This window comes from Camelus bactrianus, chromosome 35 (genome assembly GCF_048773025.1).
Source record: "Camelus bactrianus isolate YW-2024 breed Bactrian camel chromosome 35, ASM4877302v1, whole genome shotgun sequence".
NCBI classification, from domain to species: Eukaryota; Metazoa; Chordata; class Mammalia; order Artiodactyla; family Camelidae; genus Camelus; species Camelus bactrianus.
Window position 1 is genome coordinate 28,515,864 of NC_133573.1, and position 27,079 is coordinate 28,542,942.

A 27,079-nucleotide genomic window follows, 5' to 3' on the forward strand; every position below is an offset into this window, starting at 1 on the left:
TTGTAAATTTGATATATATGGCCAATAAATATGCTCATAAGAGGAAAACAATATTCACTGACTATATTATGGAAATATTCATAAATATATCTTTAATAAGAACTGATGTAAATCAATTACACGTGAATAAAAGACTTTTTTAATCAATTTTTCCAGCAGTGGCTGGAAAGGAATTGTCAACTCCTAAAAAAAAAAATTGGTAAACCTGGTAAGTGTGACTACCTGATCATTTGGTGAGTTGATTCTTGCCGTAAACTGGTAATTTGCGAATGGGTTATTAGCTGGATGTGTCATTCAACAAACTGGCTTTTAGAAAAGTGTTTTTGGTGAACAATCAGGCCTGGCTTAGCCGGGTTCCTGGTGCCTCCCGCCATCTGAACCACAGTTCTTTACAGAGGACTGGCAAGTTGTTCCACCAGCATCAGTAAATCCTGGGGACCGAGGGGGTTAAAATGACAAAATAAGATTTAAATACTGCCTGTGAGGTAGGCCATCTCAGCGTTCTCAACCTGAGTGTCCAAAAGGAACTGTCTTCGGACACAGTCTCTCCTCTTTTCAAATCCTGTGAATTATTTGCTTTGCAGGCAAATTAACCAGATACCGGGTGTTGAAATGGAAAGCACAGAGGTCGTGCCAATGGCCGGGGGAACCAACACGAGAGGGGAGGGCACAGAACACTGACCACACAGCCGAGGAGGTTCCAGGGGACACCGAGGCCAGCAGAGGCCACAGTGAAGGCCTGGTTCTGCTCCAGCCGAAGAGGACCGAGAGCAGACTCGGGAAGCTGGCCCCGGGGAAGAGCCTGCCAGGGTGTCCTGGCATCACTTAGCGACAGCCCAGCCCAGCCCAGGCACCACCCCCACAACTACGTCTCTGGGCTTAGGAATGACGTCTGTCCTGCCTGATCCTGTCCAGCCCCGGGCGTGGGGCTCGGTTCCCCAGGTCCCAGCGGTCGGCGTTCTCCCGGGAGAGAGTGAAGGCGGCCTCAGGGCTTCCATCAGGGCTTCTATTGCATTAGGACATTTACTCAGGACGGATTATCTGCTGGACTCTCCCTCCCTCCCCTCATCCTGACCTGCAGTTCACAAAGAAAAGAAACAGACCTGAGGCTCTAAGTGAATTATGACACTCCTCCTGGCTTGGAGATGTTTACAAGGATGACACCAGTATTTCAGCTCCTAAAAACTCTCTCTCCAGCTGGGTGCTCCACACGCACTGAAGGGAGCAGACAGGTTCTGTGCCCAAGTGAATCCTCCTGACTGAAGGATGCAGAAAGAAGAAACCTGAACTTGGTGACACTTTCTGTGTCTATGCATTTATATTTATATCCTTGGCTTTTATATCTACGTATGATAGGATTTGTGTTTTGAAATTGTGCCTTGTATAAACAAAATAAAATGTCTATTTTCAATACAAAAAAAAATGCACAGAAAGAATCACTGAAGAGAAATGTACCACCAAGAAATAAGCTGGGTAAATTAGTCCACAAAAATGAGATCCAGACATGAAGTCAAGTAGGGTGGGGTGGAGTTCAGGTCCAAAAGGACCAAGAGAAGTAGGGTAGGGGTGGATAAATCAATCAATAGGATTTTTTTTTTTTAAAGACTAAAGGAGTAAAGTGAATTCTCTTACCAGGTGGTGTAGTACTTCTAGGGCAATGCTTTGTTTTGTTTTGTTCTGTTTTGTTTTAAATGGAGGTCCTGGGGGCTGAACCCAGGACCTCGTGCGTGCTAAGCACGCACTCTACCACTTGAGCTACACCCTCCTGCTAGGGAAATGTTTAAGTAGCCCCTACGATGCCAAAACATACCATGGCCCCAGAATTCATCCATCAGGTAGTGATGGATGTCTTGGAAGTAAGCACTGTGTTTCTACGTGAATGAGCTCATTGGATTTCACTGACTTCTCGGAGCCTGACACAGTGCCCTGAAGGTGACTGGCAGGTGCTAGATCGATCAGTACACTAAAATATTCCCAAGCAGAGGACGGCAGCATTTCCTGAGACAGGTTCCCCGGCAAAGCTACAGAGGAGGGGGTGTCTGGGGGCCCTCGGCCGCTTCTCTCTGCATCCATCTCCCCATCCTTCTTCGACAGTTCCAAGCGCTGCCTCAAGTCCCACATCTGCCCCCATTTTTACAGAGTGACTGATGTCCAGAAGGTCTGGCACGGGAGGACATAGTGGGGCCAGGAGGTGGGGGGGAGGGCATGGGCAGCCGCAACAAACTAGGCTGGCAGGGCAGACGGACCGCGCAGGGATCTCAGGACCCCCCTCCTCACCCCTCCCCGCCTGCCCCACCCCATCACAGGCTGCCTGCTAGAGTTCTGCAAAACCACCACTCTCCTCTATCCTGCCTGAAAGCCTCGACCCAGCGGCCTGGGAAGGGCCCTGCGGGCTGACCTGGTAGGACGCTGCTTCCTCTGGTTACCTGCTGCTGCCTAACAGAAACCACCTCCCACTGCAGCTCCAGACCTCACTGGTTCCCGTCTCCAGGGGCGGTGGGCTTAGCCAGGCGGTCCTGCTCTACGTGTGACCAGCTGGGACCACTCACCCGGCTACACTCAGCCAGGGGCGGGGCTAGGCTGGGCTCGGCGGCCTAAGGCGGCGTCACTCAGCGCCTGGGGCCCCAGTGCTCCTCTGCAGGAACTGTCCACGTGGCTAGCCTGAGCTTCCTCACAGCATGGCAGCCAGACCACTTACAAATGACCGAAAAAAGACACCACCAGGCCAGGAACTGGCACATTTTATGGGCACATCTGTTGCACTGTATTGGTCAAAGCAAGCCACCAGGCCACCCAGCCTCAAGGAGAGGGAGGAATGACAAAAAAGGAGGCAAGGAACCAAGGGAAACCATCTTTGGAGACTGTCCACCACAGTCCTTCCCAGGGCCACCAGGGGAGTGGCATTCATCTTTCAATCTCGGTACTCCATAAATGCCAAGGAATGTTGGATGAATGAGTGCAGAGAATGCCCGGGGTCTGCATCTGCCAGGTGCTGAGAAGGGTCCGTCTTTGTATTTCTGTTTCTCAGCAGGAAAGTACACAGCACTCAGCAGGATTTGTGAGTTCCACAGCTGTGAAGTCCCTGGCCCGGATGACACTGTGAGCTAGCTACAGAGCGACATAATTCACATTTCTCCCTCCACATTCGTCACGAGGAACGCCAAGTGGCCTTCATCTTTTTTATCTTCACTTGATTTTCCTTGACCAATAAGTAAGACTTGTTCTCTCCTCTTCTGAAGCCCTCCTCTAGACATTAGGAAGTAAGAGACCAGGGACCAAAAAGGCACACTGAAGAGTTTCTCCGTGTTTCTAATTGCTCACTCTGCTTTCTTCCTTTCTGGCCTCAGAATTTCAAGAACGCAGCTGAGAATTCTGAGTTTACTTGCTTGTTTCCCCATCAGCCTGTGTCCTTGAAGGCAAGACCAGTCAGATTCAAACCACAGCATCTCCACCACCTCGCACGGCCGGGGACATATCAGGACTTCAATGTGTGACTGTTTGCCCAGAATTTCTAAATATACGGTGCTACATTTATGCAGGAATTCTGGTTCACACTTTTCTCCCGTCCACCCATTCTACTTTTGCTGTTTTCAGGTATCCAGGATATAACACTCCCTCTTCTCCAGTTTTGGGGACCCGCCATTGTGTTGGTGAGCCTCACCACCCACCAACGCAGAGGCTGATATCCCCTCTCCCCGCCCCTCCCCAGGGTAGGGGTGACCCCTGACCCCCGCGAGGCCCATTGGACGCACTGAGTACGGACTGGATGAACACGACGGGACCACGGAGCCGCACCGGCAACGATTCCGGCATCACACGGCTGTCAAGCTGCCCGTTTCTGAGTTCTCCACACTGCTTTGGTTCCTACCCAGTTTCCAGACCTAAACCTTCATCTTCCTGTGATTCTCTGAGCCCCCCACATTTCTCCAGCAAATTTTCTTTTTCCTTATTACAAATTCCATTTTCATTACTTGTTATTCAAAGGTCCCAACCAATAATTTGGTACTAGGAGTGGGTACTGCCAATTACAGAGAAGTAGGGAAATAAAATACAGCTTCGGCTGGTTCTCTGCCTCGGAGACGGTAGCAAACAGCGCTAGGTTCTGCTCACGGTCTGAGGTGGGACTCTAGTGGCAGGGAATTCGCTCCTCAGAGGTGGCCTGAATGGCTGCCCCGTAGGCCCGGCCCCGAGAGACAGCACCTCTGCCCGCCTCAAATACTACGGGGAGAGACACCCAAGGCCGCAGATGGGCGGCTACCACTAACAGCCCTGAACAATTCAGGTAGAGAACAACGAGCCCAAATCCCTGAAGTCTCAACTTGAGCCACCGGAGACTGGAACCGAGAGACTTCATAGCCATGCTGAGTCGCATCCCTTAGAGATGCAAGGCCAGAGAGCCGGAAACCCCACTTATGAGTCTGGGTCTTAAACGTGTTGAGTCACATTAGCTGGATTTAACAGCAGCACCAGGTTTAGGAAATCTGAAAGCTGGAAGGTAAAGCACTGACTGGATACGGATGAGGCCCCAGTACTGGGATGAAGATACAGGGGAAAGCTGGAGGCTCAGTCTCCCAGAGGCCCAGAGACTACCCCCACGGACCCTCCCCTGCCCTCAGCAGCAGCCCCCATTGAAGGGCACCCTCACCTCCCTGCAAACGAGCCAGGAAACCGGAGGTTCCGCTGGGATTCCTATCACTGACTCACTGCCCCCATCGAAGCACTGCCTGCATCCTGCTGACTCTACCTCTTGATCCCGAGGGCAGACGTTGCCCAGACTTGGTGCGCATCAGAACCTCTCACAGGGCGTGTCCAACACCGACTGCCGGGCCTCAACCTCACGGCTTCTGGTCCAGCAGATGTGGGGCGAGGGCCGAGAATGTGCATGTGCATCAAGTTCCTGGGCGAGGCTCACGCCGCTCCCCTGGGGGCCGCACTGTGAGCCCCACCCCTCCAGCACCCACCCCCTCCTCGCCAGACCCACTCCAGCTGTCCTGGTCCAGCCCATCAGCTGTCATTTCTTGCTGCAACGACGACTCTGGGCCTCTTAATTTATCTGACCTTCTTAAAGCACCCTCCCACCTACAACTGGAATGTTCTTCCTGAATAGAAAATCTGATGTCTTAAAATTTTTCACTCATTCCTCGTAGTTTTTCAGGAAACCATCTGAACTCCCGTGTGTCCAGGGTCCTTTACTGCCTGGCCCCTCACTCGCCTGCTCCTACTGTATACACCCTCCAGCCACACGCATTTCTCATCTACCCAGGTATTTCCTGCAGTGTCAGACCTTTACTGATGGCAATTTCAGCTGCTGAGATTCTGTGGTATTTTAAAACACCCCCTGATCAGTATTTTAGGTTGGTCTAATACTATCACCTATTTTTTTTTAATCTAAAGTCTGAAATATGTCTTCAGAATAATTATGTGGAAGGACAAACTAATGCATAGTCCACAATGCACTATGGTATCTGAATGCTTCTATTCCAAGAATAGTTTTTATTGTATTTCAAATATCATCTAGACGAATGGAACATGACATAACAGAATTTGTTTTTATATGGGTAACTGCATCAAAATCTCTATATACAAGAAAAAATCAAAGAAGATGGAGACAAATCAGAAATCCTTTCTCTGAAACAAAAAACTAGAACTTGCTATCAGTGGTCTTCGAATTCTTAGAAAAATAAAAAAAGATCTCCAAGTTATCAAATAAAGGGATTATTAAAAAACTAATGAACCAAAGAAAAATATCAGGAACTAGCTTATAATTATTTCCCTTATTTTTCTCCCAATTTATGTGGTATAAAATCAAAACCAACCAAAAAAACCAAACTTCTACAGAAGTCTTACACAAAAACATGTTCACAACTAAATGAAACCATGGAAGCCTCATGTCTTAAAAACTATACTTTTAAAAAGAGCTAAAAGATTTTCATTTTCATCTAGTATTTAGTTTATATTTTTCAATAACGCTTTTATTTTTTCCATCTAATTACTTATATTAAATCATAATAGATACTTAACTTCATACATATGGACATGAGATTAAGAGATGTGAACTACTACATATAAAACAAACAAGAACGTATCAGCCAGCACAGGGAAATTATAGCCACTAGTTTGTAATAATTTCAAATGGAGTACCATCTATAAAAATGTTAAATCATTATCTTGTACACCTGAAACTAGCATTGTAAAACAACTATATTTCAATTAAGAAAAATTTAATAAAAATACATAAATAAAATACAATTAACTTTGTAAGTATATTTAACAAAACTAAATTTTATATAGGAATTTCTATCTTCATAAACTACTGAGTTCCTTAAGAGACTTAAATAAATAAATATAATTTCTATTTTTACTGTTTATTTAAAAATTATTTTTCTATTTGAAACAACCAACTATTTGGTTTTAATAATTTTTTTTAAGAAATTCTTAACACTTAAAAATTAAATACCATTGTCAACTCCTAGATTCTGGTTTTTTTTTTTAAATAGGTACCAAAATACCAGCGCTGACGTTTGCTCTGACAGTACTGTTACCACACACACTTTTTTCCCTTCACGTTCCCCTTTCTTCCAGGAACCTTCTTTCCCTCGTTCCTTCCTGAAGAGCCAGCTAACCACCGCCCTGTTACTAAGCTCGGCCCCAGCCCCACCTGCTCTGGCAGGACACCCCTCCCGCCCCAGGTGCGCCGCGGGCCCCTCTCTGCAATCACACTGCTCACCGCCACCTCCGTAAGCCAGGACCACTTCCCATTCCAGACGCCCACTCCCAGGGCCCCTGCCCCACAGCAGGTGCTCCGTGAAGGCCCAGTGAGCCGTGATGTCTCCGGTAAATAAGCTGCCTCCTCTCTGGTTGGTAAAACGAGGTTTCCAGTAAATGCGTCCATAAACCAACATCCCCACTCCCTATCACCACTCATCCCCCAAACCCCTCTTTCCAACGACCCTGGACACTGTGCCGGGTCCACATCCACATCATTTCCCTTCACTCGCTGTTTTGTTCAGTTATCCAAAAGCACCAAGTAAGGAAGGCCAGGCGTGGTGGTGGAGTGGATGCCCCAGCCCGTCCCTTTCCGGCAACGCGTTCACCGCTGTCCTCCGCCAGGTGCAGCCGTTAACTCGGCGCTCCCCGCCCCAGCACCTCGCTTTACTCACCGGCCGCCCGCTATGTCCACTAGAGGCCTGACGGAGGAGGGGTTAGGGGAGGCTGCAGCGGCTCAAGCCACGAGGTCTGCTCTCCACTCCGCGGGCCAGGCGCGAACTAGATGCGGCGAGCTCTGGGCACGGCCGGGCCAGCTCCCCCACCTGCCATCTGCATCCCTGAAGCGCTGCACGGCAGAAATGTAAAAATACCAGCTCCTTGTACGTCGACGCGACCTGAGTGTTTCCACTGGTTTCTATAAGAATAGCTTTATTACAACGTCCACCGGCACCCCCGGCATGACCCAGCTACCACCCTCCTTTCTCCACGGACCCCCCCCCCCCCCGCCGCCGCAGGCGCCGCTGCGCCTCCCTCTCAGGTACGTCCTATCTTCAGTTCCACCTGTGGGGACACGGAAGTCTGGCCAGTAGTGTCCCTGGGTACTTGGCTTTTTATGTTTTACGTGGCCTCCCTGTTTAGCCTGTGAACCCCGTGATGACCGAGGCACACACTGTGTCGTATACACGTGCGACTCCCCGCGGCACGGAAACGCCCATCTGCTGCGTCAGTCATCACGTCACCCTGGACGTTAGGCCTCACACTCTGCCTGGTGCGTCACTGCACGGTCACAGAGCTGGCGCAAAGAGGCGGCGGGGAGGAGGAGAAAGCTGGGGGGGGTTTGGGAACAGCAGGGCTGAAGGCAGGGGCCGTCACACCGTGGTCTGCCAGGGCTAATATGCCTGTTTAATCGGAAGCTCGTAATAAAAGTTTAAATACATAAAATCTTTTTTTTATATCAAAAGAATATCCCCGGGTCCCCAGCCTGCTGCACAGAGGGCAGCGGGGCCTGGCTACCTACAGGGGCGGAGAAACCGCAGGTCCAACTCTGGTTGGCTTCGTCGTCCTCAGAAAACGCTCCACGAGTGAGTCCGGGGTCAGGGCAGGGAGGCCCCGATGCGCCGTCTGCGGGGCAGGAGCCCGCCCGGCCCCGGCCCGAGGAGCGCTCCTCCCTGACGTCAGAACACGAGGAAGAGCAGGGCTTCGTGCCGTGGCAGCACGACGTCCTCCACGGTGCGGTCCATGGCACGCACCTGCTCCGGGGAGGCGGTCAGGAAGGCCAGCGGCCCGATGCGCTGCTCCGCGCACGAGTGGCAGAGGTACCCGCCCTTGTTCTCCTTCCTGTTGCTCTGCAGGGGGAGGACGAGAGAATGGGGAGGCGGACGTTGGATGGAGGACGTGTTTGCCACCAAGTAGCGTGGCCCAACCGCCGTCAGCACCGCAGAGGGGCCGCGCGTCTGGACCCCAATGCTTTAGACCAGGGTAGCCAGGAGAGGTTACCCCACCCCCAGCACCATCACTCCCTGGGCCCTGCTCTGTATATGCCCTAGAGCAGATCTTGAATTTATCAGAGCAAGGGATGAAGAGCTGAGAAAACCTGAACCTGGCCCCCGGGTCCGGATGTCTGCTCAACCCGACCTCCCGGCTGCTTCCTGCGCCCTGACTCCATCCGGTCCCCCTGACGCCAGGCCTGCCTCGTCCGCACAAAGCCCTAACGAGGCTGGTCTGATCCCCTCTACCTCCCGCCCCCACAGCCCCGCCGCGCAGTGAGACAAGACTGCATCGAACACCACGGCACGCAGGGCTGCGGCCGCACCCACGTACGTAGGTGATGGGGAGCTTCCGCATGGTGAGCACGGTGTCCACTGGGATGGCGTTGCTGCACTGCCCCACGCAGCAGCGAACCACGCCCGTCTTTAACACGTTACTCGTCAGCTCCACTTGCAAGAAGTACTCCTGAGGGAAAGAGTAAGAGAATGAGCGCAAAGCCTCGGCCGCATTCTCCCCAGAAACTCCAGCAGCTCGGGGGGCCTTCAGACGCCGCCCGAGTCCCAGAACAGACGGCTGCGTCTGCCCTGTGTCTCCACCTCGTCCCTGCCTGTAACACTGCCTCAGTTCAGCCGGCTTCCTGCTAAAATGGCTAGTTTAAAAAACAAAAGTTTAGGGCCGAGGGAGGAATACATTAGGAGTTTGGGATTAAGAGATCCTGGATATAAAATAGATAAACAACAGGGACCTACTGTAGAGCACAGGGAATTATATTCAATGTCTTATAACAACATATAATGGAAAAGAATCTGAAAAAAAATATATATATACATATATATATGTTTGTATATGTATAATGGAATTGCTTTGCTGCACACCTGAAACTAACACTGTAAATCAACTACATGTCAATAAAGAATAAAAATGAAAAACAAAAATTAAATTAAAAATTAAAGGTTTAGTGGACAAACACGTGGAACTACCGGCTATATGGTATTTCAGGACCATTTCTGGACTTGACCTTCGGCTGGCCTGTCCCTGCATCACTAGGAGTGATCTGTCTACGCTCCTTACAGCCCAGGTGAGCTTACCAAGCCTGCCCATGTCCACCCTGCCCGTTTCCATCTTCCCAAGCCCATGGCTCTACGAACGGGCAGACACCCAACCTCTCTAAGCCTCAGCTTCTTCACCTGTGAAACGCACAGAACACGGCACCTGCTTCCTCCTGGGGCTGTGAGCCTGATGTCCGGCACTGCATGTGACGTGCTCAGAGCCTGGCACGCAGTGGGCACCCCAGTCACACACCAGTCACCTCCGAGGCTGGAAATGCCACAAGAGGAGGGACCAGGGTCCAGTCTGCTGCTGCCCCACAGGAGATCACCAAGGTTCTGGCATTCCAGCAAGACCGCAAATATTTGCTGACCCAATAACCAGGATTTCATGTTTTCTGGATTACAATTGGCTGTTCATCCAATTTTTGCAAAATCTGTGTCCAGGATTCTGATTTATTTGGTTTTCTCACTTTCAGGATGTGCCTACCCGCTACAGGAAAGAACAGAAAATATGCACTCACGTTCCCACCAACACGTACTGACAACTAACTGTGGGAAACCCTTTCTAAAATGGAATTACAGATTTCCGTGGAGTCCAGTTCATTCTAAAATGGATTCACGATTCCTATGTTTCCAAGAACACAAGGAGGCATCTTACTGGTAATTATCTACGTCTGTGCTACACAGTCGCTTTGCTTCTCACCTAGTTCACCTCTTTAGTGCTGCACAGGATTCAGCCGTCTCTCTTCACCACCCCCTTTGTGTGGAGGCTCACGCTGTTTCCAAATTACTTCCAACAACGCAGCAGTGAACATCCTTGCGCATATTTCCCCTCAACACGCGCACGGATTCCCCCAGGGCTTTCTAACTTTCCTGACCATGATCCGTGCCCAGAAACCCATTCAGCATTACCGTTCTACACACACACACGAATGTGTAAGACGCTGAAATCAGTCTTACGGAAGTTTCTAACCTCACATCCAGTGTACTGTGAATTCTCCTTCAGATTTTATTACACTTCACTTTTCTTTTAAAAGCTTATCATAATCTGCTAACTAGGTTCCTAAATCATTCATGAACTGCAACCTACAGCTGGAAAAGCACTGCCCCAAAGCACAATTCTCAAACATTTGGTCTCGGGACCCTTTACGCTGAGAGTTGCACATTAAGGGCTCCCAGGAAGTTTTGCTTACGTGAGTTATAGCCACTAATGTTTGCCGGATTAGAAATTTAAACCAGGAAAGTTTGTAAGTGTATTAATCCATTTAAAACATAATAATAAACTTTTCACATTAACCTGTATATTTTTATGAAAAATAAGTATATTTTTAAAAGACTTTTAACGAGAAGACTAACAATGTGTTACACTTTTGTAAATCTCATTCACATCCAGCTTAATTAACAGAAGACACCTGGGCTCTCGTTTCTGCTTTGGGGTTCAGTCTGTGGCGATACCGCGTCACGTGGCCTCTGGAGAACACCGCCGCGCAGCTGGGAGAGCGCTGCGGGAGAGAGGCAGGTGACCACCCAGTATCACGAGGCATGTGTTGTGTAGAACACGTTCTGGAAAGGTTCCTGGAAGGGGCCCCGCCCACACTCTGAGAACTGGTACCCACTGAGAAAGGAATCCAGAGCAGCAGTTGCGTGTCTTCCCACCGGCTCCCCGCCGGCCTCGCGGTCCCTGAACGGGGCAGACGTCTTCATTCTCGCCCATCTGGTCATTTCAGTTTGCACCTCCCCGACCACCAAGGAAGTTGCATACCTCTTCTTCCCCCTAACAGGTTCCCTGGCCACTGGGGTTTCCTGTGCTGTGAACTCCTTGTTCAGACCCTTTGCCCAGGTGCCTACCAGGCCGTCTGTTTCGTAGGAAAGTGCAGTTGGAGATTTGCTCTGCTCGCTGCCAGGCCTTGGGGCAGCACCCACACACTGCTGGCATCTGTGAGCGCATGCGGGACGGACAGGAGAGGCATCCCCTGCACTCTGCGATGGGTCTTCCGGCAGCTGGCACGGGGCACCGTCTCCAGCCCCAAGTCCCTGCTGGCAGATCTAAGGCTGCCTCCCGTCTTCCCTCCAAGACTGGCAATTCTGTGAGATCACGGACCACGAGGCTTGCTGTTCCCTGTGCCTCCCAGCACTAACTACGGTGCTTGGTACACAACAGAGGTTCTGTAAATCTAATTAGTTGTCAAGCCAATGAACAGGTAAATCAGCTAATCAAGCCGCCTCCACCCTCTAGTGACAACTTGGGCATCCAACAGGTTGGCAGGTGCGCAGACCAGTAACTGGGAGGAGACACCATCCCTGAGGAACTGCGCATGGGCTGCCTTCCAGTCATGTCAAGTGCTGGCAGAGCGACCACTGCCAGCTGCTGCAAATCCTGCCCCACGGAGAAAAGCACAAACCCATCCCCAAAGCTTCACCCGAAACCCCGGCCTTCAGGAACCCAACGACACGTGATGTCGCCACCCAACCCCTCCCTTGAAATGCCAGGCTGTTCCGTTTTTAGAGGCTCGGGTCCTGCCCAGCAGTCAGGTCCTCTGCTTTTGGAGCACTGTACACATAACCCTCACCAGACACACGACACTGTCACCGACCCACTGCACAAAGGCACGGGAGCTGAGCACTCAGGTCACCTACACAAACGACTGCAGGGCTCGACGGCAGCGGACCTGGGGCTCAAACCCGGTCTGCACACACCGAGCCCATGCTCCTGAGCGCACAGTGCGTCTCTGTCCTCAGAAGCTCCAGACACAAATCTAAGTGACAAGGAAGCACACGTGGAGGGAAAGTGGCCACCTGCCAGACCGCACAGCCCCCACTAAAGGCCAGGTCTCCCCAGGCCCTCCCTTCCAAACACAAGCAGCAGCCCCCGCAGGCCCCCAGGCTCCCCCGGCGGCTGGAGCGCAGTTCCCTGTCACCATCAACACCCTCTCCAACCGCCGCCTCTGCACGCGGTCACGGCCGTCCTGCCAGCTTTGCTGACTAGGGAGCAGAAGCAGTGTCATAAGCAACTTCCCAGTCTCGGGGCGCCCCACTGGACGGCCCCGGCGTGTGAATGACAGGTCTGACCCGGGTCTGTGGACTCAGGCGCTCCCAGACTCACTACGGGAGGGGACTCTGCTGTCGCCCATGCCACAAACACTTCCTGGACACCTACTATGTGCCAGGCAGTGTTCTAAGGACATGCCTGTGAGAGCCGGGTTAAGAGTCGAAGATTCTAGGAGGCGGAGAAGCTGTCTTTCAGAAACTAGCGTAACTTCGTGCCACGTAATAATTGAGTAACATAACGGCTCCCTTTACTTTCTCCAAACTTCAAGAAACAGAAGGACCAAAAGGCCACTAGGTGAAGAGCTAGATTTTCTCCCGGGATCAAAGAAAAAGGAGGCCACCTGACCTACTCGTGGGGAGGTCAGAAGGGCTCACCACCCCGGGGGACTAGGGTACTACGGCTCACGTTTGTTCTAAGTCCTCACCAAGCACAACACCACTGTTCACAGCCTGCTTCCACATCCTCTACCCTCCTCCCCTCCCCTAGTGCCTCCAGGATCCCCTATGAGCAGGCGGTGGACTCAGCTGCTTCTGAAACAGGATGTCCCCAAACTGACACATAAGCTGTGGTAAGGAGAAAGCAGAAGTCCTGCCCCTCACACAAGGGCTCTCGGACTTTTGTGAACATCTGCTCATGCAAACGGGCCGTATTTCCGGGGCTTCCTCAGCACCCCTGGCCAGGGGCCAACAGATGTTTCCCAGTCCAGTCTCAGGAAGGCGGAAGCACTTCTCTGCATCCTGTGTTCTGTTCTTCACGGACAAATCTCATTTTCCCCATAAAATATATGCAGTAACTGGCTGATAAGCATCCAGTCAGCTTCAAAAAGCCTATTTGACTCTTAATAAATACTTGTGGGACTTTCAGATATACAACCCCCGGTATCTAGAAAACTCACACACCCATTTATCCTTTACCCAGAAGTTTAGGTTGTAGGAAAGTATCCCCAAGATGCACTGGCGAAACCAGAAAAGGACCTGTGCTAAGAGTCTGCACTGTAGCATCAGTGAGGAACTGCTCTAAATTAGGAAGCTTAAGAGCCCTAAGAACCAAACATTTGTCTGGATCCTGATTTGACCAAATCAACTGTAAAAAAGACGTTTCTGAGATAATCATAAAAGTATGACCATGGGTTGAGCTTAGAGGCCACATGGAATCATAAATGTGATTAAGATGTAACAATGGCCCTGTGGTTATGGAAAGAAGGCCTGTGGCGTTTTAGAGAGGCGTGCTCCACACACACACACAGGGTGGTTTGTGTATGGGAGCTCGATACAGTATTTTCTCAACTTTTAAATGTCTCAAAATTTCCCTTAAAGACAAGCAATCCTATGTAGCCCGTGTTGTGAAGCGGTATCACTGCTCTGTAAGGCCTCCATTAAAAGTCACCAACATGACAACTTGATATTGTTACAGATCTAACCAAGTGTGACACAGTTTGTACAAGAAAATCATACTACAGGTTCTAAAAAAATATATACATACAATCAAAGTGTATACAAAGACTCACAGAAAGTAGGGATTACCTGTACATAGAAGTTACTCTCCTGCACCACGCCCTGGGGTGCTGGTTTAGAGACTAAGAAAAGCCACACTCATCTCTAAACCAGGAGTCAGCAAACTACCACCATGGGCCAATTCCAGGCCCGTGCCTGCTGCTGGCAGTCACGTTCCCCGGGACGCGGCCACACGGGTGGCTGACAGAGGCCCGCGTCTGGGCGCGGTGGCGGTGCAGGGCTGAGCAGGAGTGGCAGGGCCATGCGGCCTGCAAAGCCTCGCGGACTTACTGTCGGGCCCTTGGCAGAAAGAGTCTGCAGGAGCTTGCCCTAATTCCTCCCTGGAGACCCCGCGGGGTGTCCCCGGTGCCACCAGCAGTGCAGCCAGAGAAAACGTGAGCTGTCACACAAGGCAAAGCCAAGCTGCTGGGAGACCCACAGTTGGTGTCAAATTCCAGAAGTGTCCTCATGGCCTAACAGGCCTGCCTCCGAGAGGCGTGGAAGACCGGCGACGAGGCGGGCTGAGACAGGAAAGTGCGACTGAATCGCAAGGAAACCGGTCTCGCGCTAGAAGGTTTCACTATCAGGACAGGTCACGTCTTCTCTGCCCTGTCTGCCTCTTAAGCACCGACGCGCTCCTCAAAACTGGGCTTCCTGCTTTGCCATCCCTCTCCTCTCTGGGAACCCGGCTCTGCGAGGGGAGAGGGTTCTCCCGCCCACTCTCCCACCTTCGCGGCCCGGACACGTGCGTGCAGTGCACCAGGCACGCGGTGAATATTCAGTGACGAGTATGCGGCTTCTGTCGGACCAGCACCCAACAACTCGGAGACTCTGGACACCCCTTACTGGAAACTGCCTCCTGTGCCCCCCACACACACACACCCCCATCGCCCAGGGTCAAAGCCATCGGCAGTGATTCTGAGACTCCTGGCTCCCATGCCCTCACCTCCTGGGAGAACACACACTACAGCCCAGGAACTAAACCATCCCCTGCGCACAATCTTACACGTGTCAGAGCCCGCTACGGAAGAAACAGGATCTATGGTCACTGTGACATGTAAGTTTCAGGTTTCAGACTTAAGGACCTTTGCTTCAGGGAAGGATGGACCAACTCGTAACTGTCAGTCAAATTTCTGTTCTAGTTTCAACCCAACAGGGTTGAAAAAACTAAACAGCTTATACCCCAGACCTTGAAAGGCAGGAAAGATGTGGAAACAAGGGCGTAGGGGAGAAGGCTGGTCTGCGGGGCTGCAGTGAGCGGCTGACACGGTCCCACCTCTCAGCTAGTGACAAGGACAGGAGGTGCCTGGACACCCGCTCCCCCAGCAAGGACATGTTCCTTCCGGATACTGGTGGCAGCAGCTGCTGCCAGTTCAAAGGGGACCGGGAAGCGGGAGGGAGCGAGTGCAGACACAGGGCACCCGTGCTGCTCTCTCCCTGGGGGCACGGAGCGCCGACTGAGCGGGAGCAGCTCAGACAGACAGGTGCACAGCTGATGTTTTTAAAAGAACTTTCCAAACTGAATTAAGAATGACTTTAGAAAAGAATCCAGGTTTTTGTTTCTTCGGGGAGGAAGGGCCCTTCCCCACTGGCAAGCAGCCTCCGCGCCCAGGAAAGGAAAGCCCTTCTCCTCTGATGCAGGCCCCCAACCCACGGCCCCGAGGGCCCTTCACTCAAGCGTTCAAGTCAAGACACTGTTCAGTCGGCCTGCGCTGCCGGTGCCTCTCACCCCAGCCAACGTCAGGATGTTCTCCAAGGACTTGGTCATGATGAGACGCCTCCTGGCACGAGTTACCGCCACGTACAGTAAGTTCCATTCGTCCTCAGAGAACGACTCTGAAGAAAGCAACGGGAAAAAACGTATCAACACAGAAGCCTGCTGACAAAAATTTATGTTCTCATCTTAACGTTTACTACTCTCCCCATCTCCCTCCCGAAAAAACCTTCCAGATTTGCTGGCTTTATAAACAAAATTGTCCTCCAGACACCAACTCCAAGAACAAACAGATCCCCGACAGACTAGGGGCACCAAACACTGAGTTTTCGTTTGTGCTGCTTCTAGAAAACCCTGGGGGCCCACTGACCGGTCATGGGACACGGGTGATGTGCCTGCAGTGTGGCCCGCTGTCTCTCCCACTGCTTGCCACGGCCACCCCGGAGGGCTCGGGGGAGACTGAAGCCTACAGGGTGACACCACTTCAACAGACAGGCCCCGGCTCAGCGAGGGCCAGGCGCCAAACCCGAGCCTTATCGTCTCAAAGGCCACATCTCTTCCTTCTCCCGACACCACCTCTCAGTCCAGTCTGCAGCGTTTCATGTGGTCTTTACTACAGGTCTCTGCTGCCGGCCTCACCCCCCTCTCCTCTCGGTCACAGGATGAAGGCGAGCTCTTGATAAAAGAGCGGCTGAGCATGAATATACGAAAAGCCACTAAACTGCACCTTAAATGGGTGGACTGTGTGGTACATGAATCATATCTTATATAAAGCTGCTACCAAAAAACATAAAAATGCAAACCTGCCATGACTAGAGGGCAAAAGGCAGCAGTATGTTAAATGCACTTCTCTTCCTCAGCATAAAGCAGCGGTGTCTCCCACGGCCACTTCCTTCCCCGCTCCACTCCAATTTATGTTCAATACTGTGTCTTTCTCTCATTTGATGAATCTTTTCATCAGAGATAAGGAATTTTTAGTATTTCTACTTTCGGCCTGCCAATGTATGCTATGCCCCAAATTTTGAATCCGTGACTAACAGGGTTTATTTGTAGGAAAACTTCAAATGGTTTTATTCTACAATTTAAAACCAAAGCAACAGCATTGACGCTTAGAGTTTAACAACCAGCCTTGAGCATAAACTGATACAAAAGCAGACAAACAACAGAACGTTTACGATGTCACCTTTTATGATTTTCAAGCTTCTTCAATAAAAAGGAGATAATGAAAAAAAAAAAAAAAAAAACCCCTTGGTGAACAGGCAAACTGGTATGTTTTAGAGCTTCCGTCTGCTGGTGAGAAACCCGCAGCTGAAGAGCTGGTGCGGGTCAGACAGGCGCGATCGGCGCAGCGCCCCGCAAGCAGCGGGCCCCAGAAGCCTAGCTACCCAAAAGCACAGTCTAAGAGTAATGAACGTCGGACTAGGAGAACTTTCTGTTTCAGAGGGACCCTTCCAAGAGGCCACACCATCCAGAAACAGCAAGGCATCCCGCAGTGGAGCCTCCCAGAGGGCCTCGGGCCCGGAGGTCTCCTTACCGACTCTGAAGTGGGGCAGCTGAGCCAGGTTGTGCCGGGCACAAGGCACTTTCACGAAATCGTCCAGGACATGCACAGTGTCAAACTCCAGGCCTTTGGCCTTGTGCACGGTGCCCAGAATGTACTCTGGAAGGAAACAGAAGTTGGTCAGACGGGGGGCCAGAAGGAGAACAGAAGGAGAGGGGGGTCCCCTTCCCACCACACTCCCCAACTATGCTCTTGTGCCGGCGGCAGTGCTGCAGAGACAAGGAGGAAGAGGAAACCTCGGTCGGGAAAAAAACAGCAAGCGAAATAAACAGATGAGGGGAAAGGAGAAATCCGCAGCCGGCAAGGACACGTCAGAGTCATGGCCCAGCGCTCATGGCCACTGGCCCACCGCCCATTTCCTACACACGAAGAGACAGAGGCGAGAAGAGGGCCAGGGGCCCCATGGGGCAGAGCCGGAACGTGGGAGCCCCTCCTGCCGGCGGGAAGAACAGAAATGGGGGCCGGGGAGAAGGCAGCCCTGCTCCCCACCCCAGTCGTGGTTGTGCGTGATGCCCAGCAGGCAGGAAGCACTGAGAGGGGCGAGGGGCAGAGCCAAACCTGCAAAGTCCAAGTCCTCGATGTGGCACCGCTCGATGCGCTGCACCAGCTCCGGGATCCGGACGTTGTACTTCTCCACCACCGCGATCTTGGCTTCCAGCTCCTTGTCCTCGGCGGCGGTCACGTACCGCTTGAAGCCGCTGAAGCCCTCTCTGTGTGCCCACCTTCTAATGAACTTGTCTTTGATGACCAAGTTTTCTAGACAGAACACATGGCAGGTCAGGGTGACACCTGCTGTGCCAGCTCCACGGTCCTGACCCAACGCGTGGAGACCAGGGTCTCAGGGCTGGGAGACTGGGTTCCGGTTCCGGACCAACCACGTCCCAGCCTGCCCTGTGCTCCTGGGCAAGTCAGCTTGGCGACCTGGTTGGCAGCCTCTCCGGCTCCAAACTGAGGGTCAACAGCCCTACCCTTGAGATCCTGCCCTGTCTCAGGGACTCGAAACAGCGCAGCAATGAGAAAAAGAAAGGTGCCTGAGAATGTGAGAAACGCTGGCGTGGGGTCCCCGCACAGGTCTCGTGAGTGAAGTTGCCGGGCGGACAGAGACAGTGGGTCCGGCGTGAGTGAGAAATCCAGACCCGGGGAAAGATCTGGAGAGAGCTATGGGTCCCTCTGAAAACAGGCGGCCTTGGGCATCCCACCCTTACTGGGAAAGGAGCAACGCTAGCTCCCCTGCTCCGGAGCAAGAAAACTGACCCAGACCAGCCCGACCAGCGCCTGCCCTCGCCCCCTAGGGCTGCCACGCCACCGCCAGGAGGGGCTCACGTTTCTTCCGTTCCTCCTCCGGCTGCAGAAGGGTCCAAATATCGATGATTCTGTCCAATCCAAATGACCTAATTCCCTGAAAAAGTTTTTCAGGTAGGATTTTTGTTTTGCAGTTTTCCTTTTTTTTTTTTTTTTTTTTTTGATGCTCTTCTTAACAAAGCAAAGCTAATGTAGAGGTGGGATTCAGAAATGAGATGGTTTCTTGGAAACGGATCTCAAACTGCACCCAAGGCATAAAGACAGCGAGCGGGAACCCCCATCAGGCACAAATGCACGAGGCTACAGCGTGGTCTGCAAACCCAGCGCTCCCAGGTGCTGAGCTCAGGCTGCTCCCTCAGAGCCTCCTATGTTTCAGAAAAAGGCAAGAACCAGCTGCACGCTGCCTTCTGGTCAAAAATGCAATTGAAGTCAGCTACTTTCCAGACACGTAACAGAGGTGCACCAAAGACTACAGAAGAGACCCGAACACCGAGTGTGCGGCACACACACTCACCATTTCTCGAGAAAAGAACCAGAGACCACCTACGGGTCCAGGTTACTGTGTGTGACAAGGTCAGCGGCTGAGGGAGAGGGCCTGACTGACCCCATCCGGCCTTGCTCCATCTGGGGGAGTGAGCTGAGCACTGACTGGGCCCAGGACAGGGACGAAGGCTCAGTCGTCTTACAGAAACGACCAACACAGGGGAGGAACAGCTCGGTGGGAGAGCGCCTGCTCAGCATGCATGAGGTTACGGGTTTGATCCCCAGTACCTCCAGTTAAATAAAAAATCATAATAATAAATACAATAAGTAAATAAAACTAATTACCTCCCAGAGAAAAACAAAACAAAACAAAAGTAACACAGCGGGACACGCGCAGGGAGTGGGCAGCCTCGTGTGCACAAAGGGCAGGAGGGCCCTCGTTCTCCTTAAGGACTGGAGGGAGAGGGCCGCAGCCCTGCCTGGCCCTACACCAGGAGGCTTGCTTCGCCGGCGTGCCCGGGGGAGGGTGCCAGTCACAGCGCAGGCGGCGGGAAGCCACAGCCTGCATGCGCGCCCGCAGAACAACCCTGGGGACGCTGGGCGTTTTCCCCGGCTGATTGTGGGCGCAGGACAGGAAGGCGCTCTTACCCCGATCAAGTGGATGCGGGCGGGCACCTCTCCTTCTGTCACCCGGACGGCCTCGTCAAACACGTTGGCGTTGGTTCGGGACAGCAGGGCCACCTGCCCCTTGGTGTCACCTCTGATGCCACCTTTGGGGAGAGAGCACAAACTCTACGGCAAATCCAAATAAAGAGGAAAACTAACCTTGGTAACAAACACAAGAAGAGGGACCGAAAGCCTTACTCTGATGGTTCCCTCCCACCAGCGTCTTCTTTCTCACTCTCTTGCAGACGTCCAGGATGGTAGCTCCCACGTACGCGATTTCCACACCAAACCTGAAGCTCTGTTGTCAGACAGGACGAGAGGAGTGAGCGGCCCCTGAGCATGTGAGCGCAGCACCGTCACCGCCGAGGCCTGGCCCCGCCACCCCGCTCCGCCTGGGAGGGCGCCCGGAGACGCCCTGCGGCGACCCCCGTGCGGAACAGGGGCCTGCCTGCAGAGGCGCGCTGGCTCCCTCTGAGCTCCCAGAACAGCACGTCCTACCTGGAGACCTGAGAGCTACACGTTTTTGCCTCGTGCCCCCAAGCCCAAACCTTGACAACTCCTCCACCATGTTTTCTATACTCTTTTTCTTACCACTGCCCCCGCTCAGCTCAGAGACCCCACCTCACGCCTCACCCACTGGTCTCGCTCCCTCATCTCTCCCTCCGTCCGAGGAGTCTCCCCACACACGTTCAAGTCACACAAACGGAAGAGCAATCCACGGAGACAGAGGCGGCGTGTGGCCCTGCAGGAGCCTCGCAGCCTGGGCGGCCTTACTCCCTTCGTTCCCTGGGACCAGCAAATGTCTCTTCTAAGCAAATCTACCCTGCTCTCCAAATCACACCCAGACTGCTGGGGATACGCACTCAAGGGTCTGCAGGAATGAGTGTCACCGTTTTTCCTGCACATCAAGGACGTTCTGAAATGAACTGATTTCTTTCTTTCTGACTCTGAGCACATTGCAGGCTGGGACCAGCGTGGACTCCCACGTCATCAGTGCAAATGTCAACACACTGAAAAAGTCAGATGGCTACTATGGAAACAGTTCTGACTCTGCAGACCCCTGAGAAGCAGGGGGAGCCACCGCTTAGAAGCACAGATGTGCCACCTGCTGTGAGCCTGATGCCAAAGCCCGCACGGTGCCCGGCCCTCCAGAAACACTGGGGAACCGGGCAGAGCCACCGCGCTCGCACGCACACGTATGGGGGCTCAGAAGCAGAGAGAGCTCTTACCTGAGTGAGATAGAAGACGTGTGTGTGGGGGACTGTGAACAGAGCATTGACTGCACCCCGGAAGGTATAGATCTGCTGGTGTGGGTCCCCTACAAAGATCTTCCCGCAAGGCTGAGACAGGACGATGTTCATGATAGCTGCAACCAACAAGAGGGAGGGTAAGAGAGCGGGAGGACCACCCCCCAACAGAGCAAAAAGAAGCCAAACTGGAGAGAGAAAAGGGCGAAGAAGTTCACACACTGGACAAGAGTTACCTTCCCTCCCGGAAAGGAGAGCCGTGTTCTCAACCAAAGAGACGATTTTATGACAGACAGAAGCAGCTGTTTCTAATCCTAGGAATGCAAGCTATTTTTACTTCTGAATAAATTACTAAATATGAGAAACCACACAGGCAAATATAAAATGAGGCAAATTACCTTCTCTATTATTATAAATGTAAGGCCCCAAGTTGACCTACAAAGTCACACTATTTTCTATCAGCCCCTTGAAAAACGTACAACACAAACTTTTCGCTCCAACTTGACTACCTCTCCCCCTGGGCATGAGCCCAGGTCCTGATCACCTGATGACCTGTGCTTGGCCAGTAGTTTAAGAACAACCCTAGCAAATCGTCTAGAGGGAAGTAAGTCTGCTTTGGGTGGGAGGAGGGGGCAACTGCTGACATCCGAAGTCAGAGAACAAAGGATCTCTGAACCACCACGTATCACGTGCTCCTCCTTCCAACAGCCGGGAATAATGGACGTCCCCCCTCACCACAGGCATCCTCCTGCGTGTGTGGGACCCCCGCATCCTGACGGCTCCTCACCTGGGGTGCAGTCCTGGGCCTCGTCCACGAAGATGGCATCAAAAGAGGCCAGCAGAGGCTTGCTGAGCTGCCAGAGCTTCAAGTAGCCTGCAAGGGGGTAGACGCGTCAGGACCCGGCAGGGGCGGCTGCGCTGGGCGGGTGGCGGGCAGGGCGGCAGGTGGCGTACCATCATGCGTCATCTGGTAGGCCTCCTCCCTGCACTCGCCCAGCTTCCGCATGTTGTCCCAGAGCCGGCTGGCTTCGAGGACACCGTTCTAGAACCAAGTGACACGGTGACACACAAGTGAGGACCCTGAAATCAGGCGTTCACCCCCAGGTACAGAGGTCACCGCCTCCCTCACCTCCCCTAGCTCCACGACACGGGCAAAAAGCTGGGACTGGACCACAGCCTGGGGTCGAATGTCACTCAGAGGACACAGCATCTGATGAACCAGGAAAGGCTGGGTGATTCCTCTGGATTTACGGTCAATTCATAAAAAGGGTGGCAAATGACAGAAAAGACTTGATAAAAACTAGAAAAGAGATTTCCACCCTTGATCCTAGGACCAGCAGACCCTAGGACAAGCCCTCGTAAACCATGGCAGGAGCCTCACTGGCTGGGGGAACCAGGGTGAGGATGGAGGGAGATGCGCGTTCCCCACAGAAAACCCTGCGCACTTCTCAGCCATTGTGACGGGCCTGCAGGCTCCCCTCCACCTCTCCCTCCTGCCAGCGGCTCTGAAGGAATCAAACACCCCGCACCACGTCAGTGCTCCGCAGGCCTCTGCCCCAGGGAGACCGGGACACGCACCAGTTTCTCGCTCTGCTCGACCATGACTCTCTGTCCTTGGCTGTTCTTACACCAGATGGGCACGTGGTCAATGGTCAGTTCCTCGTCAGCCGAGGCGAAAAAGTTCTCCAGAGTCTTACATACTAGCTTGGCCCTGATGAAGCCACCCTTCCCTTCTGCAAGGACAGAGTTGACCATGAAGGGTGTTAACTTGAAGAGATTCAGTTTCTTCTTTAATTGGTACCTGAAAGGCACAGCCCAGAGGAACAGGATTGGATTTCCCCAGCAATGTGGTGTTGAGTGTCTCCCCACCCCAACCCTCTTCTCTCCAACGAGACCACCGTGTCACAAAGTGGCACATACGGGAGAAGAAACAAAGCCAGAGGCACCAAGTAAGGTCCTCGAAGGACTGGAAAGGGCTTTGTTAGGCTCTCTGGAATCCACACCTAAGAACCCAGAAGACAAAGTGGCTAAGGCAGACACCATGACTCCAAGGTGTGGACCAAAGTCCAGGAGGCCCCAGGGGGGACGCTCGAAGCTTCCTGAAGCCCTCACGTCCGAGGGGACACTGGCTCAGAAGCCCCGGAAACCCTGGGCCAAGGGCCCTTCAGCTCCCTCTTCTCCCCTCCCGTTTCGAAGAAAGTCTACACTGACCAACCGGACTGGTGACACGAACGTCAGACAAGTCACTGTGACTTTCTGTGGCTCAAATGCAGAGACATGAGAGCACCTCCCTCAGCATGATGCTGTTATTGGAAATGACGTGTTTCCACGGGGTGAGAGTACCAAGTGCTAAATCTACAGTTAAACTCCCTGCCTGCAGAGGGAGACAAAAGCACTGAGTTTTCTCAGCGTCACCGTGGAGTGAGAACCGCAGTGTGGCCATGGCGAGGGGTCAGCGGTGCTCACTTTCGCCCGACGTGGCCGTAGGCCATGGAGTGGAAGGTCTTGCAGATGACGTTGCTGGGGAAGACGAGCTCGGCCTGCTTGGCGATGCTCTTGTTAAAGGTCACGTACAGAAACCTGCTCTCGGACCACTTCTCGGCATACTTGACCAGAGTGGAGGTCTTCCCGGTGCCTGGGGAAGCCAAGAGAGAGGGAGAACGGCTCCAGCTGATGCCCTGATCAGGTCCCACCCAGGCTCACCTCCCGCCTGCCTGAGACTAGCCAGCAGCAAGTTTCCTGACACCAATGAAAACCACAGCGGTGCGGGGAAGGGAGCAGCAGGCTCGCAGTCAGCTCCCGGGGCTGGGATACATAAATGGAAGCTACACTGGCCGAGGCCCCAGGAGCGCACAAATGAGGTTCAGGGGTCCTTCTGGCCTCTGCAAACTCTCCTGTCGGCCCCGCCCCCGCCTTCCACTGGGCAATTCAGTCAACTGCCGCTCACTTAACAAGTGTTTACTGAGCACCTACTGCACACTCAGCTGTATGCGAGGCAAGGAGGGTACGTTAAAAACAAAGCAGGGTTCCCACATTACACTCTAGTTGGGAATAAAACACCAACACAGAACAACTGGCACCAAAAAAAGAAAGAAAAAATATAATAACATAGTGGAGTGAAAAAGAGTATGGACCTGGAAACAAAAAAATCTCACCTGTGAAAGAAGAAAAGTAGCACGTCCTCCCCACCCACCAGGGCTGCCTGAAGGTCAAGGACACTGTGGACGTGTTTACACAACGTGTGTCAGCTGTCCTTACCAAGTAATTAGACACCAGACACTTAATACAGATGATCAGTTACTTAATTCATCAAGTCATGTTCAGGCCCTGATTCCACACACGTGTATCTATCAACAAATATTGTGATACTTGAAAAAAAAAGTTAAGAGTTCAGAGGTCACAAGGACTCAAAGAGCCAAGGAAGCCTCCATGAAGGAGAGAGAGACGGCGGAGGTCAACATGGGACGGCAGAGAGACGGAGGAGTGGGGAGAGGCAGGGGCGAGGGCAAGGCACGTTCCTGGAGGGAGACAGATCCAGCTCTGAATTCAACCTCCACCACTTATTTGCTTATTTAATCTGGGCCACGTCACTTTAATTTCTCTGAGCTTCAAAACCTTACCTATAAAAGGGACCAAGCTCACAGACTGTCAGGACCAGCCCAGGGCGGGCATCTAGTGAACGGTGGCTGCTGCTTTTAGGAGGGCACTTTGTCAGAAAAGCAGCAGGAAGGGGCTCCGGGGGGAGAAAATAGCACGAGCGAAGTTCAGGCAAAGAACAGCTCAGGGGACGGTTACCACAGCAAGCTAACCGAGGCAGAAAACTAGGCAACTCGTCCAGGGATGCAGGTGAGCACTGAGCGGTGGGACGTCACCCTACAGAAGCTGGGGAGCTGCTGAAACTCTCTGAACAGGAGACTGACACCACCGGGCACCCTGCAGGCAACCAGCGTCCAAGCACATACAGTGTCACAGGCTGGGTCGGCCCAGTGGCATCTACCCCACAAAGCAACTCCTATGGGCTGTCTGTTCACCAGGAACTCCGGTGTGGACGCTCCCTGGAGGGGTGAGGAAGAGCAGGCACTCCCCGGGGACCGCTTCTTAGAGGATTCATAGCGGCAGTTCAGTAACGGATTAAGGTAAAGCCCTTCGGGCAGGTGGCAGGGGGACGTGTGGACGGGGAAGGGACGTTCCAGCGGTGGCGGCCCCCTTACCCGCAAAGGCCATGATTTTCACCACCTGGAGGGGCTCCATCTTATGGCTCAGAATCAGCTGCTGTTCATGTGTGAGTTGGATGGTGGTCTTCTTACTGTAATCGTCACAGAAGGGAAATCGGGAAAAGAGCAAGAAACGGAAGAGACCAGGCAAAGGACTGTCAAAACCAAACAGGGAACCAAGCTGGACGAACAAAATTTAATCAAAAAGGTGGGGGGCTTGCTTACCCTTAAGACAATAAAATGTTCTAAAACAAGATTATGATGTTGGCTACACTCAGTAAATGTACTAAAAGTTATTGAATTATACAATTACTACGGGTGTATTTTATGTCACATAAATTATACCTCAAAAAAGTGGTTAAAACAAAACATCTTTCCTCCTTAGGTCTGAGAGTCATGAAGCGACAAAATACATACACACACCCCCCACACACACACGCACCCTGGCCAGACCGACGGTTCCTCCTTGACGTCCGTGGCCTGAGCACAGGAATTCTCCTGAAGATACAGGCAATAGAAAATGTTGTAGTGAATCCTAGTAGGAAAAAAGCAGATTAGAGATTTTCAAATTAAGCTCAAACTTCCTCAGATATTTTTAGACTCCTTACCATTGCTTAAAAAATAGAACTCCTGCCATAATTTTCTGGGAAAAAGAAAGGAAAGGGGTTTAAGTACACCTAGAGCTGACCAAAGCACCCTTAGCACCATTCTGGGGGAGACTGCTGTCCACGGTGGGCAGAGGCCAAAGGTGAGAGACCGGGAGGTGGCGGGAGGGGTGGCTCAGTGGTAGAGCGTGTGCTTAGTATGCATGAGGTCCTGGGTTCAAACCCCAATGCCTCCACTAAAATACATACGTACATATATAAATAAATACCTTATTACTTCCTCTCCAAGATAGGTAGGTAGGTAGGTAGGTAGGTAGGTAGGTAGATAAGAGAAAGAGACCAGGAAGCGCTCTTTGGGGAACAAGGCACTAGCTGTGACCTTAAGAGACTAACGGTCACAAAAGCAGTAAGGACCCGCAGAACACAACTGTAAACCCTGCTCCTGGCAGGGGACCCCTGTTCGACACCAACTTAGAGCCAGCTTCCCCTTCTGAGCCTCCGCCGCTCTGCACCCTGTGCGTGATGCGGGTTGAGAGGCATGAAGAACATTCTACCTTTGAAGGTCCCAAAGGATGGGGCTGTACTGATAATAAGACGAAACTACCAAGGGCCAGAAGATGCAGCAGTGCCTCCAGGTCACCAGGAGGGGCACCGGGGACGCAGCACGCCCGCCAGAAGCACGGGACAAGGCCAGACGGCCGCCACGTCCAGCCCAGACCCCCACATTCACACTGAACCCAAGTTCCTCTCCCTCTGTGACCCGTCGCCCACAACCCAGGGTGCTGCCTCTCACCCCCAGAGTGAGAAGGGGCGGTCTCTGAGCATCAGCCTTTCTAATGCGACAAATATCTTCATGAACGCGTTTCAGCCTCTGGGCACGTTACAGTTGTCTCCCAGGTAAAGCAGGAAGAAATATCCAAACACAGTAACCTCAACACACACCTCCCCTTCCTCACCCACATCCACGTCAACGTGCAGATCATTTGTGGGCTCGTATCTGCACCTAAGGAGTCATTCACCATCTGGGCACCATCTCGTCCGACGACAGCAGAAAGCTCCGTGCGCCGTGCCTCCGTGCCGCGGACTGGGACACAACGCAAACCAGCCTCGATGAACTGAAACTTATCTCAGAGACACTGAGCAAATACTCTGCCATTTCTGGAGGATGAACGCTCCATCCCTGAATGTCACCAGGGAAGGCCGGGCTTTGGCTCACCGGAG

The 27,079-nt window shown here is 52.5% G+C and overlaps 2 protein-coding genes across 14 annotated transcripts in view; one reads left to right on the forward strand and one right to left on the reverse strand.

Moving 5' to 3' along the window:
- Nucleotides 1-722, forward strand: part of IL15RA (interleukin 15 receptor subunit alpha) — a 36,014-nt gene extending 35,292 nt beyond the window's left edge. For all 4 annotated transcript variants that reach the window (XM_010961887.3, XM_074358173.1, XM_074358174.1 and 1 more), the window contains one exon: nucleotides 585-722. In XM_010961887.3, coding sequence (XP_010960189.1) covers nucleotides 585-681 — 97 coding nt within the window. In that variant the 3' untranslated portion in view covers nucleotides 682-722. The remainder of the gene's footprint in view (nucleotides 1-584) is intronic.
- The window catches only part of FBH1 (F-box DNA helicase 1), an 86,695-nt gene that overhangs the window by 42,009 nt on the left and 17,607 nt on the right, over nucleotides 1-27,079 (reverse strand). For 4 of the 10 annotated variants that reach the window (XM_074358145.1, XM_074358148.1, XM_074358146.1 and 1 more), the window contains 15 exons: nucleotides 25,696-25,788; nucleotides 25,251-25,345; nucleotides 23,506-23,674; nucleotides 22,618-22,840; nucleotides 21,994-22,081; nucleotides 21,827-21,913; nucleotides 21,022-21,158; nucleotides 19,991-20,090; nucleotides 19,775-19,896; nucleotides 18,665-18,740; nucleotides 17,900-18,097; nucleotides 17,315-17,440; nucleotides 15,796-15,902; nucleotides 8,809-8,940; nucleotides 7,870-8,333 (listed from right to left, as the gene is read on the reverse strand). In XM_074358145.1, the coding sequence (XP_074214246.1) occupies nucleotides 8,163-8,333; nucleotides 8,809-8,940; nucleotides 15,796-15,902; nucleotides 17,315-17,440; nucleotides 17,900-18,097; nucleotides 18,665-18,740; nucleotides 19,775-19,896; nucleotides 19,991-20,090; nucleotides 21,022-21,158; nucleotides 21,827-21,913; nucleotides 21,994-22,081; nucleotides 22,618-22,840; nucleotides 23,506-23,674; nucleotides 25,251-25,345; nucleotides 25,696-25,788 (1,924 nt within the window). In that variant the 3' untranslated portion in view covers nucleotides 7,870-8,162. Of the gene's footprint in view, nucleotides 1-73; nucleotides 7,334-7,869; nucleotides 8,334-8,808; nucleotides 8,941-15,795; nucleotides 15,903-17,314; nucleotides 17,441-17,899; nucleotides 18,098-18,664; nucleotides 18,741-19,774; nucleotides 19,897-19,990; nucleotides 20,091-21,021; nucleotides 21,159-21,826; nucleotides 21,914-21,993; nucleotides 22,082-22,617; nucleotides 22,841-23,505; nucleotides 23,675-25,250; nucleotides 25,346-25,695; nucleotides 25,789-27,079 lie in introns of those variants that run through there. The other 6 variants (XR_012504187.1, XR_012504188.1, XR_012504186.1 and 3 more) reach the window with 3 other exon arrangements.